The sequence below is a fragment of the Rattus rattus genome, chromosome 1, assembly GCF_011064425.1.
Source record: "Rattus rattus isolate New Zealand chromosome 1, Rrattus_CSIRO_v1, whole genome shotgun sequence".
Classification (NCBI taxonomy): Eukaryota; Metazoa; Chordata; class Mammalia; order Rodentia; family Muridae; genus Rattus; species Rattus rattus.
The window spans coordinates 11,509,047-11,523,354 of record NC_046154.1 but is presented as its reverse complement, the minus strand read 5'-3'; the positions used below and the strand labels follow the sequence as shown (position 1 = coordinate 11,523,354).

At 40.6% G+C, this 14,308-nt stretch overlaps 1 protein-coding gene across 1 annotated transcript in view; it reads right to left on the bottom strand.

Annotated features, from left to right (window-relative positions):
- Kif1b (kinesin family member 1B) overlaps positions 1-14,308 on the bottom strand; it is a 130,739-nt gene that overhangs the window by 76,239 nt on the left and 40,192 nt on the right. Inside the window, exons 6-15 of the mRNA XM_032894543.1 lie at positions 13,177-13,355; positions 12,533-12,644; positions 10,102-10,179; positions 9,141-9,206; positions 8,248-8,265; positions 6,726-6,801; positions 5,600-5,678; positions 4,771-4,913; positions 3,629-3,670; positions 572-783 (exon numbers count right to left, since the gene is read on the bottom strand). Coding sequence (XP_032750434.1) covers positions 572-783; positions 3,629-3,670; positions 4,771-4,913; positions 5,600-5,678; positions 6,726-6,801; positions 8,248-8,265; positions 9,141-9,206; positions 10,102-10,179; positions 12,533-12,644; positions 13,177-13,355 — 1,005 coding nt within the window. The remainder of the gene's footprint in view (positions 1-571; positions 784-3,628; positions 3,671-4,770; positions 4,914-5,599; positions 5,679-6,725; positions 6,802-8,247; positions 8,266-9,140; positions 9,207-10,101; positions 10,180-12,532; positions 12,645-13,176; positions 13,356-14,308) is intronic.

The window sequence follows — 14,308 nt, the reverse complement described above, 5'->3', positions numbered from 1 at the left end:
TGCTATCACCACTCAAATGGTCAAACTTTCAGTTAATTATATATTAATATTACTAATAGAAGAATGGCCTATGGAGAATTCTATCTGCAGTGAAACCAAATTTTCCAGCTAGTTATTCCATTTAAATTATTACTACATTAGAAAAGGCTTCATATTGCCTCGGCTGGCCTCAAGCTCACTATGAAGCCAGGATGGTGCTGAACTCCTCATCCTCCCTTCTCCATCTCCTGAGAACTGGCCTAACGGGCTCATGTGTGGCTTTAAAACTAAATGTGTAACAAACAAACCAACCTGACTGTGACGTACAAATTACCCTCAGTGTAAACCTCTCTCTGCTCACCAGCTATTTTACACGGCTACCTTAGGACCTTTCCATCTCTGGCCACGTCAAACTCAAACATTCTGATAAAAAGAAATTAACTAAAATAAAACAAATGAGTTCATTTTCAGCGCTCCTCTAACTGTTAACATTTCCATGTGCTAAGCCAAAATTTCAGAGGTGCTGATTCACTCCTAGTTCTGCCTTCTGCAATGATGACACAGAAGGCTCTGCATTCAATCTCAGACTTACCTTCAGACGTTCAATGGCTTCCTCCCCTCCAGGTGTAGACATAATCCTCTCTTGAATACTGGTCACAGAGGTTAGGCCCGCCTGACTATTAAGTGAGCATGAAGACGGGGATGAAGTGAGGGACCCCATGGATGCTGTGGAGAAATTGCCAGGGCGTTGATTCTCAGAGGCTAGCAAGTACCTATGCTTATTGTTCTGAAAATCTTTCAGATCTGGGAGGCAGAAAGAAGAAAAGGTAGGAAAAGAGAAGGAGAGGAGCAGAGGAGGAAAAAAGACAGGAAGGAACACCAGTGTGAGAAAGGACAGCATCAAAGCACAAGATTAACGCGCGCTCTGACACAGACAAGCTATGAAACTGTACTAGATGGCAGTTCTAAAACATGTCGCTCTTTAATATTGATCCTAGGCAGGTAGCCACTTCTGAATTTGGATCTGACATGTGTCCCGGGTGAGAGGATGTAGCCAGAGCTTTAAAGATGCTCTTCCTAAGCAGGAAATCACTGGTAAACTAGGGTAAACTAAGCCCTTCAATCCTTTCAATTACTCCAAGTCTTCAGTACCTACAGTCGCACTCTATTTTTAAACTCCAGTTGTTTTTAACAGAAAGGGGAAAATAGCAAATATTAGAACATATTGGCCTAGTTTAGTGTTTAATGGAATTCAGACAAGAATTTAAGAAATGTTAGTTACAACCCTGAGCATTGAGTAGTCTTAGAAGCATTTTAACATGCCAAAATATATTCTAAATTAAAAGTAACTGTAGAAATGAGAATAATTTTGAGGAAGTATGGTCTGATATGCATAGTGAGTGCTTGTTTCAATAGAAAAGGATAGCTAGTGTATTAACGAGTTTTAGTATACTTTCCCTTTATGAGTCACAGTAAACAAAACTACCGACCATTTGATACGTTAAGTAAAACCCCCTGTCTAATGCCACAATCACTAGAACACTGGGAAGTCTCCTTGCTAGTACGACAGGCAAGTTTTCAGGACATATTTGCACTAGCTAGGGTCTGGAGTACAACTGAAAATTATGGCCTTAAACTTAGTCCTGGGAAAAAGTCCACTAATAACAAAACTCGCTGGTTTGCTTTTCTGTGATTCAATTCATGAATCATCTTTCTCAAATGAACTGCAAAGAAAAACCATTGGTACAATCCTTTTGTCTTGTCTGTTTGAAGACAGGGTCTCATGAAGCTTGGCCTAAGCTCACACTTGCTGTATGGCCAAGAATGACCTTGAACTCCTGACTCTCTGGCCTCCCACTCCTGAACGCTGATACTGTGGGATTACAGTGTGTGCTAACATGTCCATGTCGCTTACATTTCCATGTTAAAATTAGCTCAGTAAGAGGCTTTTTTTAAAATGACATTGATTTCTTTTGTGTGTGTTCCTGTGTGGTCAGAGGACAACTTGTGAGAATCAGTTCTCTCCTTCCACCATGTGGGAACCAGGGATCTAAATCAGGCCCTCAGACTCGGTAGCAAGCACCTTTCTCCACTGAGCCATCTTGCTGGTCCTTATTTTTAAATTTGAGAAAAATCTACATTACTAAAATTCGTATCAAAACTAGATTTTCCTCTAAGGATATGAGGCAGTGGACGTAGTAGGGAAAACAGTCACTCACTGGGTTTAGTCATCTTTACTATTTAATGAAAACCAGTTCTGCCTGTGGTAGTTGCTTCAAGACAGTTTGAAAACTACCATCTGCAGATAAAGGGGAAACATGGGGAAACAAGCAAAGAAGCAGGTTTAAAAAGCAAACAGGAACTGGAGCAAAAATCATCCATCAGAGATGATGGCAGCACGGTGGGAAGGAGGGCGGGCGGAGGTTAGATGGTCCTGTGGACACATGCAAGCCGTGAGGTGAATTAAAACAAGTACTCCAAAAGGAAGCTGAGAAGTAGCAGGGCTGCCTCCTTTGAGGTTACAACTTAGCCATGCACATTTTCCAGGAAATGCCACAGCAGCTCAGAAAAGAGGCAACAGGCCAGCAGCAGCACCTTGAACACAAAGGCAAGAACAAGAGGGCACCCTCTCCACACCAATATCCTTCAGCCTTGGAGATCTCAGACAGAGCTGTTCCAGGCCAAGAGCCACAAGCGTGTCTGGGCATCCCAGTCCTCTGGGCTTAAGTCAGCACAGTGACTGGTAGCACCTTTGGGTTCTATGTATCCCCTTGTCCCCAAACTGAGATTTGACATGTCTTGATGAGTTATCTTAAAAGCATAAACAACTATTTCCCTGCCAACTTAACATTTATATAAAGATATCTTCATCTGAGTCATATACTTTGATATCAATTTTAAATTTTAGATAGCAATCTATGAAAGGAGGAAAAAATGTCTATCTAATGATCAAATAAGATAAGGCCCAAGATATGAAGAGAAACTAACGGAGCTAAGCACAGGTGAGTGCTAACCCAGCATGCACAGCGCTCTTTAATTACAGACTAGAATTGGCTAACTAGAAATGAATTTTATAATTATACAAAGACTCACATTTACAATGCTAATTAAAAGAATTTCCCTATTAAATAATTGGATCATAAAGAGAAGCAACTCAAGAGGGAAAAAAAAAGTGTTGACGTAGTAATGATTGAAAGAGCTCTGAGGTAAACTGCCTAATCCAAACACGAGAAACCATGGCACCTCAGGAAAAAAGACTCCTGAGGATTATAAAAAAGGATAAAATAATTTTATCAATAACAGAATTAAAAAAGAAATAATGTTTAAGATGCCTAGAACAGGGCCAAGTTTATTACAGACTATCAATAAATGAGCTTATCATGTGTGACTAACCTTTTCCTGTGTAACTTTGAACCTGATTTAATTATACAGTCAGGAACACTGAAGATGGAGTAGAAGAATCCACTTCAGTGAAGGCATAAACTAAACTTCATTAAGTTACTTTGCTAAATGGAGAGGGGTAAAAACAAGAGAACTGGACTTCACGGCACTCTGTCTGGGATTCCCTGTTAGGACCGCAGGCATGCAAGGCTGACCAGCAAGGCAGATTAGCAAGTCAGTGCACTGGAAATGACCGTGATATACACACATTTGCCTCCACTTCCAGAGTAATCATCCATCAATGGATCAACTAAAGGTAAGCAGGAGGGAAATACAAGAAGGGTCAAAGTTCAGAATCAGTAGCAATGGAGTGGGAACAGAATAGCATTTGGCATTTGGGAAGTAAAAGAAATGAAAATTCAGTAATATAGGTTATCATTTTTCATAATTATATTAATTAAAATCCAGGTTCTAATCGATAAGAGCTAAGTTAGAGGAGGGTTTGAAATCTGTCAGTATTTCAAAGTATATAACACTTTACATTAAAAATAAAAATATGCTTTATTAAATAACCCATATTCTATCTGAATAAGAGCTAAGTTAGAGGAGGGTTTGAAATCTGTCAGTATTTCAAAGTATATAATACTTTACATTAAAAATAAAAATATGCTTTATTAAATAACCCATATTCTATCTGAATAATCAATTTTATGACAAGAACTCTTTTCTGAGGTGCTGAGGTTAGCACCTGAGCCTCGCACAGGCTGAGCAACAGTGAGCTGCACTGTAAGCTCCTTAGCAGAGGCTGAGTACACGCCGGTAGAGGGAGGTGATTCTCAGGCAGCGGGCCTCACAGTTAGGAGCCCTGTGCAGCAGTGCCGTCTGCTAGGCTAGCTCTGGAGCCTGACACAGTTAGACTTTCCTCCTCCCTCCCACAGCGAACACGGCTCACCGAGGGTGAGTGCCATCTGGAAGCAGACCTGAACAGTGAGGTGAGCTCTTCTTCATGTGGGTTAGCGAGTGTTAGCACTGCTACACTAGTTCAGGGAAACAAAAGCTTCCAAGGACTACTTTTATGAAGTGGTTAATTTTTCAGAATAAACTTAAAATTAAAAAGAAAAAAGCTTTACATATCTGAGTGCATTCTACACTAGAAAAATCTGAGATTATTTCACTGGCACCACCTCATAACGCCATTTTGACCTCCACTCAGTTTCGTCAAGTCTCTCAGCTCTGGGCTTATTCACTTATGTGAGATAAGGTCTCACTGTGTAGCTCTGGCTGTCCTTAAACTCAGTGAGATCAGCCTGCCTCTGCCTGCCAAGTGCCCAGCACACCAACCCTCAGCTTGGTTTAGATATAAGAATCTAGAGAGGCACGCAGGCTTCTGTATGGTCCTGGTTCACTTACTATCGATAATGTCCCCCAGCCCCTGAGCACGGAGAAGGTCCTTCAGTCGGGTCACTTCCTCCTTCAGCTCCCGAACCAGCTTGGCATTCGGGTCCTCATTGATAACAGCGTTGCATTTAATCTGTTTTGCACGATCTGCATACCTAGATACAGAGAGAAAACGCATCCTTGGCATTTCTCAGAGACTCTACTTCTCACAGATAACAAGCCGTTACCTCTACATCGAGCGTTCTGAGCACCTACACACTTTAAGAGTCTTGACGAATAAATTAGTTGTGTGAGGCAAAGACTAAGACACTTAAGTGATTGGTTCAGATCACAATAGAAATAAATACCAGAAAGAGGCTCAAACCCAGCTTGTCAGCCTATAACAGTGTTCTTTTGCTGTATTAAGAATATCTTTAATGGGAGAAAGGAAAATAGTTTCAAATTAATTTATAATTACGTTTACTTTTTACAACTTAAATCTATCTGCAAACTGTGTACAAACTATGTGTACACACTATGTGTACACACTATGTGTATACACCAATACTTCTATTATTAGAAGTAAATATTATGAGAAAATTTTATTATCTAAAATTTATCCAAATATCTTACTCAAGTAATTTGGAAATCTTTCCTGTAAAAACAAAAACAAAAACAAAAAAAAAAACCCCTTTCATTTATCCCAATGAATCTCAAAGTCACCTAGGTAAACCCCATTGTAACAAAAATCATTTTTCTCTTATTATGAGAAAAAAGGATCACAGGACACACACAACCCCTCGCAGTGTAAGGAAATCTATGGCACACAGAACTACTCGGCTCCGGGATCAAAGGAGAGTACCTCAGCGTGCTCAAGGTTTCATCATAGTTGATGTCTGCGGGACTCAGAGCAGCCACCATTGCAGTTCGGGAGTTGCCACCTGAGAACATGAATGATAAGGATCTCACTCACGTTTTTAGAAAAAAGAATTTCATTTACTACGTTAAAGCTGACAGCAGATCCTAAAATGTAATCAAACTCCAATGATTTTTTTCCTTTTTGACAAGGTCTCAGGTAGCCATGCTGGTCTGAGCTGGTATATTCCTAAGTAATGTGTTCACAGCTCTGTGCCACCAACCCAGGAACACTGTAACATTCGTGAACTTTCCCGCGCTGCACACTGTCCCACTCATATCCTGCTTTCCTATGCTCCTGACTCCAGTTCCTCTCCCACTCTCCCTGAAGCAGCTCCAGCCAGCTATGGTAGCACAGGCCCATAATTCCAGACCAGGAGGTGGTATCAGGAGTTCAGTGCGGCCTGGGTTGTGTATGACCCTGTCTTATACAAACATACACACACTAATCAAGCGCTGAACCACTCTACCACGACTGCCCTCAGAGAGAGGAAAGTTGGTTGATTATTTTTTCTTACTGAGGAGCAAACACTGAAGAGAGAGGCTGGAAGGTGAAAAGGCTTGAGTAGTAGGAGACAGTCTACGTAGCATGTGCTTGACTATGGACATGTCAGAGGAATAGGAGTTTGGAGTACACTGAGGAAGGAGCTGAAGAGACGGCTCAGTGGTTAGGAGTGCTAACTGCCTTTGTAGAAAACAGTTTTCCCAGCAATCACAGGCTAGTTTACAACAGCCTGCAACTCCAATTCCAAGGGATTCAATGCTGTCTTACAAGCTCTGCAGGTCCTGGACATACACATGCTGCACAAACACTCATGCTCATCAAATAAATGGACCTTGGTCAGGAGGGCTCTTAAGGAACACATGTTAAGTAGCTGCATGGAGCACAGAGGACAGTAACTGCTCCTCAGTTAGTGTCCTAGAGTAAGTGAAGCCAGCCAGGGAAAATCAAATGCAAAACCAGGAAAAGACATGAAGCACTCAAGTAAGTTACTATGAATATCCAGAACTACATCATTACACAGCTTTAAAATGACGACTACAAAGCTGGCCTGTACGAGTGCTCAACATACCTAGATTTTCTCGAAGGAGCCAAGTAAGAACAGAATCCCTGTAAGGAATAAAATCAGTTTTCTTCTTCTTTTTACTCTAGAAAAGGGAAGGGAATAGTGTTAGCAATACCACGAGGGGAAATTCACATGAAGAGCAAAGCAGTCTAAAACTCTGAAGAAAATCTAACTATAATAGCATTCTATCATGACTGAAATGTTCTACATACAGGTCAATTCTTCAAAAAGCACATGCAAAACAATTTATTTAGCATTTCATTTTTAATTCAAGAGAGTATCGGTCCCCAGCTCCGAAAAAAAAAACAAAAAAACTTGTCAAGAGAGTAGCATTGCAATGAACATGGGGTTCATTCCATGAACACAGCTTTAACCATTATCGATATAATATTCTGCCATTACCCAAACACTAAGTGTGGGTACAGGTCTCAAAACTTGAGCAGATACATAAGGAACAAAGTTAGTAATTTAACAATGTAATACTATTAGCTAATGTCCCATCCATGTCTTTAATTATTTTAAAGGCAATCCAGCATTTAACTTATAAACACCTCAGGCACATTATCTTTGACAAGCAGCTAAAAAACAACATAACCAAAATCTGCACTGATACATCAAATAACACCAAGTTTGGTTCCCAAAAGGAGACAGCCAACGACCAAGTGCTGTCCTCAAACATCTGCTCCTGCACCATAGCACACGCCTGTGACAACACTAATAAAGACAGTCTTTTAAAACAAATCCCCCAAAGTGGGGAAAACAAGCAAATCAAACATGTGAATACTAAAAACTCTGATGTAAAGGCCGCCTCTCCCTGACTTTCCTGCATATAATTCCTAACTATTAGGTGATCTGAGGTTTTTTGTAGAAAAGAATAACAAAAGCTTTTATCAGGGTATTTGTATAGAAATATGAGGGAGCAGGTACTACTGGGTAAAGGAAAATACAAACAATCTTTCCTAGCTTCCGTTAAAACTTTAAACTGATTCTATAGCCTTTACTTTATCTTGTATAATCAAATGGAAAAAATGTTTTAAATTACTCCTAAGTTTCTATGGTGAGAAATAAGTAAAACAATTTACATATATTGATAATATATATATATATATATATATATATATATATACTTTTATCTTGCCTGTTTCCAATAATCTCAACAAATTAACTATGCTTTAGAACAGGACTCCAAGGAAATCAAACTTACTACTCTTGAGTGGTTTACAGAGCTATGGAGACACAGATCAGTGGAATAAACATCATGACACCAGTAAACGCTTCCTCCAATTTCTCTCTTGTTCCTTTATTTTTATCCCTTCTCCAAAGTACTTTATGTTCCATAATTAAGTCTGGTGTGAAGCCTCATGATTCACAGCCACCCTAAATAATCATTCTAAATTCCAGAGCCAGAAAAAAATAACAAACCCTTTTGGAAGGATCTATTCTAACTTATGTCGTATTTATCCTCTCAAAACAGTAAGCCATAGAGCTGATCACTAAGCATGTTCAGCGTGACCAATCCCCACCGTACCTTGCTTGTGCAGTTATCCTGCAAATGAAAGCATTTAAAGGAGAGAAAAGGAACATGGGGTAAGCCTCTAGAATAAATGGAAATCAGAACACTTTCTAGGGACAAGAAGAGATTTAATTCTTCTTAGTGATTCAAAGACCAACTAAATTAGAGCATACAAGAACTACCCTGGGTCTTAAATTTAAATAATGAAGACCATACAAAACTTGGCTTAGCTCAATATTGCAAAAGGAAAGGCCATTTAATCTCCATATGCAGTGCAGAGGCAATGGCAGTTAAGATGGGAACGGCACTGAGCACTCACAGTGCCGCTGTCGGCTTCAGGAGGCAGGCAGTACAGTAACACGATGCATGGGTCGTAGAGATGCTGGTGGACACGCACCGCACTCACAACAATGCTCAATCCACGGCCGCTGCGGGCCGAGACTCACCGGTCCATCGCTGTACTATTTCCCATAGTTTTAGTGTGTTGTCTATTAGTACAATGACAAATCCAGCAAATGGCGCATTTCTACGAATGCACGCATCTCACTAAATGATACTTGACTGTACGTTAAGAATATATATTATTGGCTTCTAAATCAACATCATTCTCCAAAGCCACATTGTTTAAAATACTCCAAAACTATGTCTTCTACCATGAGAGACTTCGTGGGAAACCTACACTTGGTTGTTATGAGGTGTGAAGTAAGGCTCAGAAAATTTTAGGTCTCTGCTCTAGCATCATACAACTACGGTTATTTTAGTCAAGTGACATCCTATTCTAGTCCTACCTGAAAAATGGTTTAAATCACATAAAAAGGCCAAAACCAGTACGCCCTCATCAAGAAGCACAGCGTCGGCAAGCTCGCTTACTGAGCACACGCTTCCTTAGAGTGAAACGGGAGACTTACCACCTCTGCCAAGGCCGAAATGACTTTGCCCAAAGTTGTAAGAGACTTGTTAATATTTGCACCTTCCTAAAATAAACAGCAAACATGAAAGATTTACAACAAAGAATTTCTACCACTGCACACCACTCACTGCCGCCAGCTGAGTCTATCTGCTTCTCTATGACGTAAGTTCTAAAGCCTCCTGCAGCCTCTGGTCTTTCCTCTGCTCGCTTGGTTTCATGCTGAGACCATGCACCCATCTCCCAGTCGTCTTAAGATGCTTGTGCTGCAGAATCTGAGAAGCAAGCCTTCCTCCCAGAACTCCTTGCTAAACAGTGTGTCTGTCAGGTCCACACTTGTCATTTCATCTGCATCTGTATATCCTATTCTCACTGCTGTCTCTCCCATCTAGCCAAGTTTTAGCCACATCTCCAAATATAATATAACCCTCACTCTTGACCATAAAGTCTTTCATATTTTGTTATCTAACTTATCATTTCATTGAAATTACAGAACAATAGTTGGGATTTTTCCATTAAAAAGTAAATCTAAGAATCAGGTTTGTTTGTCCTATAGTCTCTAGTGCAACTCTGCCTCTGCAACAGAAAAGGTCTCGGGGCTGGGATCTAGCTCGATTGGTAGTGGTGTGCTTCACCAGCCCACACAGCACCAGGTCCTATTTCCAGGACCATACAAGAGGCATTAGTAGCCTATGCCTAGAATCTTCATGCCCAGGAGATGGAGGCAGGAGGATCGGAGTTCAAACTCATGCTAGTTCAAGGCCAGACTGGATTACCTGAGAACCTATATCAAAATAAATAGTAAATGCCACTACAAACAATATATAAATTAAAAGACACACCTATCACTCGATAGAATTTCATTTGTAAAACTAGGCAGTATGTAGCTTCAACCTCTAACCTTAGTTTTACACTCATGATACCAAACACTGACTGACTGACCATTTTACTAAAATCACTACCTTTAATCGAGTTCCTTTGGCGCCAGTTGAATCAGCTCGTTCACTTCCTGCTAGATCCACCAGGCTGATTTTACTGACCTAGGTAAAGAACAATGACATGAAATGTGTAAAAATGAACAAGATGGCTAGGTGTGGTAGCACACGACTGATTCTAACACTCGGGAGCAGAGGTAAGAGGGCCATCCGTGAGCTCAAAGGCGGTATTCTCTGTAAGTGATGAGCTCAAGACTTAACAAATAACAAACCAAACCAAACAGTAGTCCTGATACCCAAGAAGCAGAGGCGGGTGGATTTCTGTGAATTCCAGGCCAGTCTAGTCTCCACAGCAAGTTCCAGGCCAGCCAGGGGTACACAGTGAGGCTGTGTCTTAACACACATTGACCTCTGTGTGTACACACATGTGCACACCCACGGACACACACAGGAAGCCCATTAAACTGGCATATGAACATGAGGCACTGAATAACTGGAGCTCTTACATACTTCTGGTGGCAATAATTATTTTGAAAACTGTTTAGATGTTTCTTAAGAAGCTAAGTTTGCCTTTAATTCCAGGACTCAGGAGATAGATGCAGGAAGATCTCTGTGAGTCCAAGGCCAGCCTGGTCTACACAGCGAATTCCAAGACAGCCAGGGCTACATAACAGAGACCCTGACTCAAAAGATGAAGCAAAAACAAACAAAAATAAGGCCCCAAACCAGAATCTAAACACACATCTACTACAAAATTCAACTATATTCTTAAATATTCACCAATATAAATAAAAACAAAATAAAAATCAAAGTGCCAGCTATGCATTTCCACACACATGTGCACAAATCTCATAGGGCCAAATTATAAGGCAAAATTAAATAATGGAGTAGTTGAAAGCAATGAAAAGGAATCAACTATTGGCATAACACAAATGACTATCAAAACCATGAGCAAAAGAAATCTAATAAAAAATGTATCTCATGTACATAGAACTATACTAAATACAAATTAATCCACAGTACCAAAAGCATATTAAGAGCTGTCAGCAGGGTTGGGGATTTAGCTCAGTGGTAGAGTGTTTGCCTAGCAAGCGCAAGGCCCTGGGTTCAGTCCCCAGCTCCGAAAAAAAGAAAAGAAAAAAAAAAGAGCTGTCAGGATGATGTAAAAGAGGAGACAAAGAAATACTACAAAGTCATAAGACAACTTTTTGGAGTAACAGAAATTCTCAGTATGTGAGTTATTTCACATATGTAAGCATTCATCAAAAATGGTCCAACTGTGTACTCTGAATATATGTAGGTTATTATATATCTTTATAATGCCTCAATGGAACTGTTCAAAAATTTTCAGGGCAGTTTAGACAAAAGTATCTAGAAGGGATACCCTGGGTTCAATCAGCTGAAACAAAATAGTAGTTTCTAGGCATAAAAGGATCCTAGCTTTCAGTGACAACACTATGAGAAGTAACTCACTTTACAAGGCTGAAGGCCGAGAATCCCGTCTAACTAGCAGTAATAAACCTAGACTCACAGCACAGTACATAGCACTTATCCAACATATGTGAGGCCTACGTTCAGTTCTAAGTACCCCAACCACCCCACTCCAGATGACTGAAACTTGATTTTAAGTTCCATCATAATTATTTTTATTAGTTACAACAACAAAATAAACAAATACTGAGTGGCTACTTGGTGACAGACACTGTTATATGCACTTGGCCTACATTAATATTTAATCCTTTAAACAATCCTTTGAAGTTGTTACAGAAGGAAATCAAGAAGGTTAAGATAATTTGTTAAAGGTTATGTAAGTAAAGAGTAGCAAAACCATGACTCAATCATGCAATTTCTTTCCTAGCTCCATATTTAACTACTAATGAAATGAGAAAGTAACAATCCAAAATGGCTGCAGAGAGCTTGCCTAGAGTGCCTGGTGTGCTTCCGCCCTCGATATCCATCAGAAACACGACAGGAAACCAGGGGCTAGGAATGGCTCCATAGTCTCTGGGTTCAATTCTCAGTAACAAAAACAAACAGGTAAGCAAAGAAAGGTATTTAAACAGCATTAGCGTTGTTACAGTGTTATCTCCCAGGAATGAAGTGGACTGTGTGCCTATTCATCTGCGGACATCCCTGCAATAATGTTATCAATCAACATTATTGCTGTCTGGTCAAGAAAAAATGGTATTTTCCTCCAAAAGACCCACTTATCTGTTTTGCATAAAATAAATAAAGTATTTTCCCAAAGCTTCACATTTTCTTAACCGTGTTTTCTATCTTTCAGTTCCATGAAAGACCCAGCACACTGAACACTGGTGTGGGGTAAATGGTGAGTAGAAGTTAAAAACCACTCCCACCAAGGGAGAGAACACCACCAATCTGTCCAAAACATGCACCGAGTAAAAGGAAGTTCTCCACAAACTCCCTTGGCAACCTAAGAGATCAGCAGTTCTCCCACCTTCTCAGTAGAAAGGTTCGTCTCAGGATCCTGTTTCTTCTGGGTAAAAACAATGGTAAACACAGCGTGGGAACGGCTACTCGTCTCGTTCATGTTGGTAGCTGCCACCGTCCTAAACAAACCAAAGGTGACCGTTTGACAAGAGGATCCTTCCAGTGGTCAGCAGGCTCTATACAACTGTGCACAACAATCACAGACAGCAGCCTTACCCTTACTTAGACTAAAGGACTGTCGCTTACACAACTGCGCAAAATGCTGTCTTTGTGAGCCCATCCAGTTACCCCACAGCTCAAAAGGCCCCGCATCACAATCCCGTCTCATACTGCAGCTGCCCTTGGTAATCACCAGAGCATGCAACTTTTATTCTTAACTGGCTCGTTATTCCAGACCAGTTACTATCACAGCCTCATCTAGATATGACAGCTAACATTTTACCATACCTTAATCAATACCTAAGAGCTAACCGAAGTTCTGACTGTTTCAACAGTGCAGCATTTTAATGAGAAGACAGCTACTTATTAACATGCTGAAGCCTACCCTCCCAGCTATCCAGACTCGGGCTGCTTCAATTCTCACACTGAAAACCAAAGAACCAAAGAACACGCCAACGGATTCATTTGGTCACCAGTCTATTTCCTACATACCTGGCTTTGTTCCCAGCATCCATGAGGTCAGCAATGTCAGTGTAGGAAGTGACTGCCAGCTTGGACAGATCCTCCACATAGGGTCCGAGAAGTGGGTGTTCACGCACACGCAAATTACCCTTGTTTTTGGGATTCAGCAAATCTCGTACTCTCTCACAGTAAATTTCCATGTAGCTCACCTAGGAACATTTTATGAAAGTAAATCAAAGGATCTAGAAAAGATACTACATGTTAAACACTTTTCAAAACTCTAGTGATATAGACCTTGAAAACTCAGTATCCAGGAGGCAGAGGCAGAAGGAACGTGCATTCCAAGTCAGCCTAAACTGAAAAAAGGAGATTCTCTCTCATTTTTAAAAAGTTCCCAAAAGCTGTACAACTGTTCTTCAGAACACCATAGTCCTGGGCCCTTCATTCTACTGGCAGTGTGTGGACTTCCTGCTGCATGGGTCAGGGACAGTCCTTCTCAGGAAGGAAGAGGCAAACAGGTACACAGAAGGGCTATTTTTCTTAGCAGAAAATATATATTGTAGTAGAACTTTATTACTCTCTTTTGAAGCAGGTTCTTTACAGCTAAACCAGGCCTCAAACTTGCACTCCTCCTGCCTCAGCCCCCAAGTGTTGAGATTATAGGAATGCACCATCTCACCCAGCCTTATTGGCATTTTAAAAAGAGATATGCCCGTCGGTATTGAGGCTTAAAGTGAGGTTATTCCAAGAGACTGGAAATTAATATTTCTATCTCTTTCTTTTTTTAAAATGTATTTATTTTATGTGATTGATGTTTTTGCCTATATGTATATCTGCGAGGGCGTCAGAGCCCCTGGAACCAGAAGTACTGACAGTTGTGAGCTACCATGTGGGTGCCTTGAGTTGAACCTGTATCCTCTGGAAAAGCAGACAATGCTCTTAACTGCTGAACCAGCCCCATAAATTAATATTTTTATCAAAATTAAAACACACAAATAATACTCAGAGCAGAGAAAACAAGAGAGCAATGACTGTTCTTTTGTTTAGCGTGTGTTCAAGTGGGTACACATGTGGACATGCATGTGGATGCTAGAGGTCAATCTCATCTCGGGTGTCCTTCCTCAGACACCATATGCATTTTTAAATAGGGTCTCTCACTGGC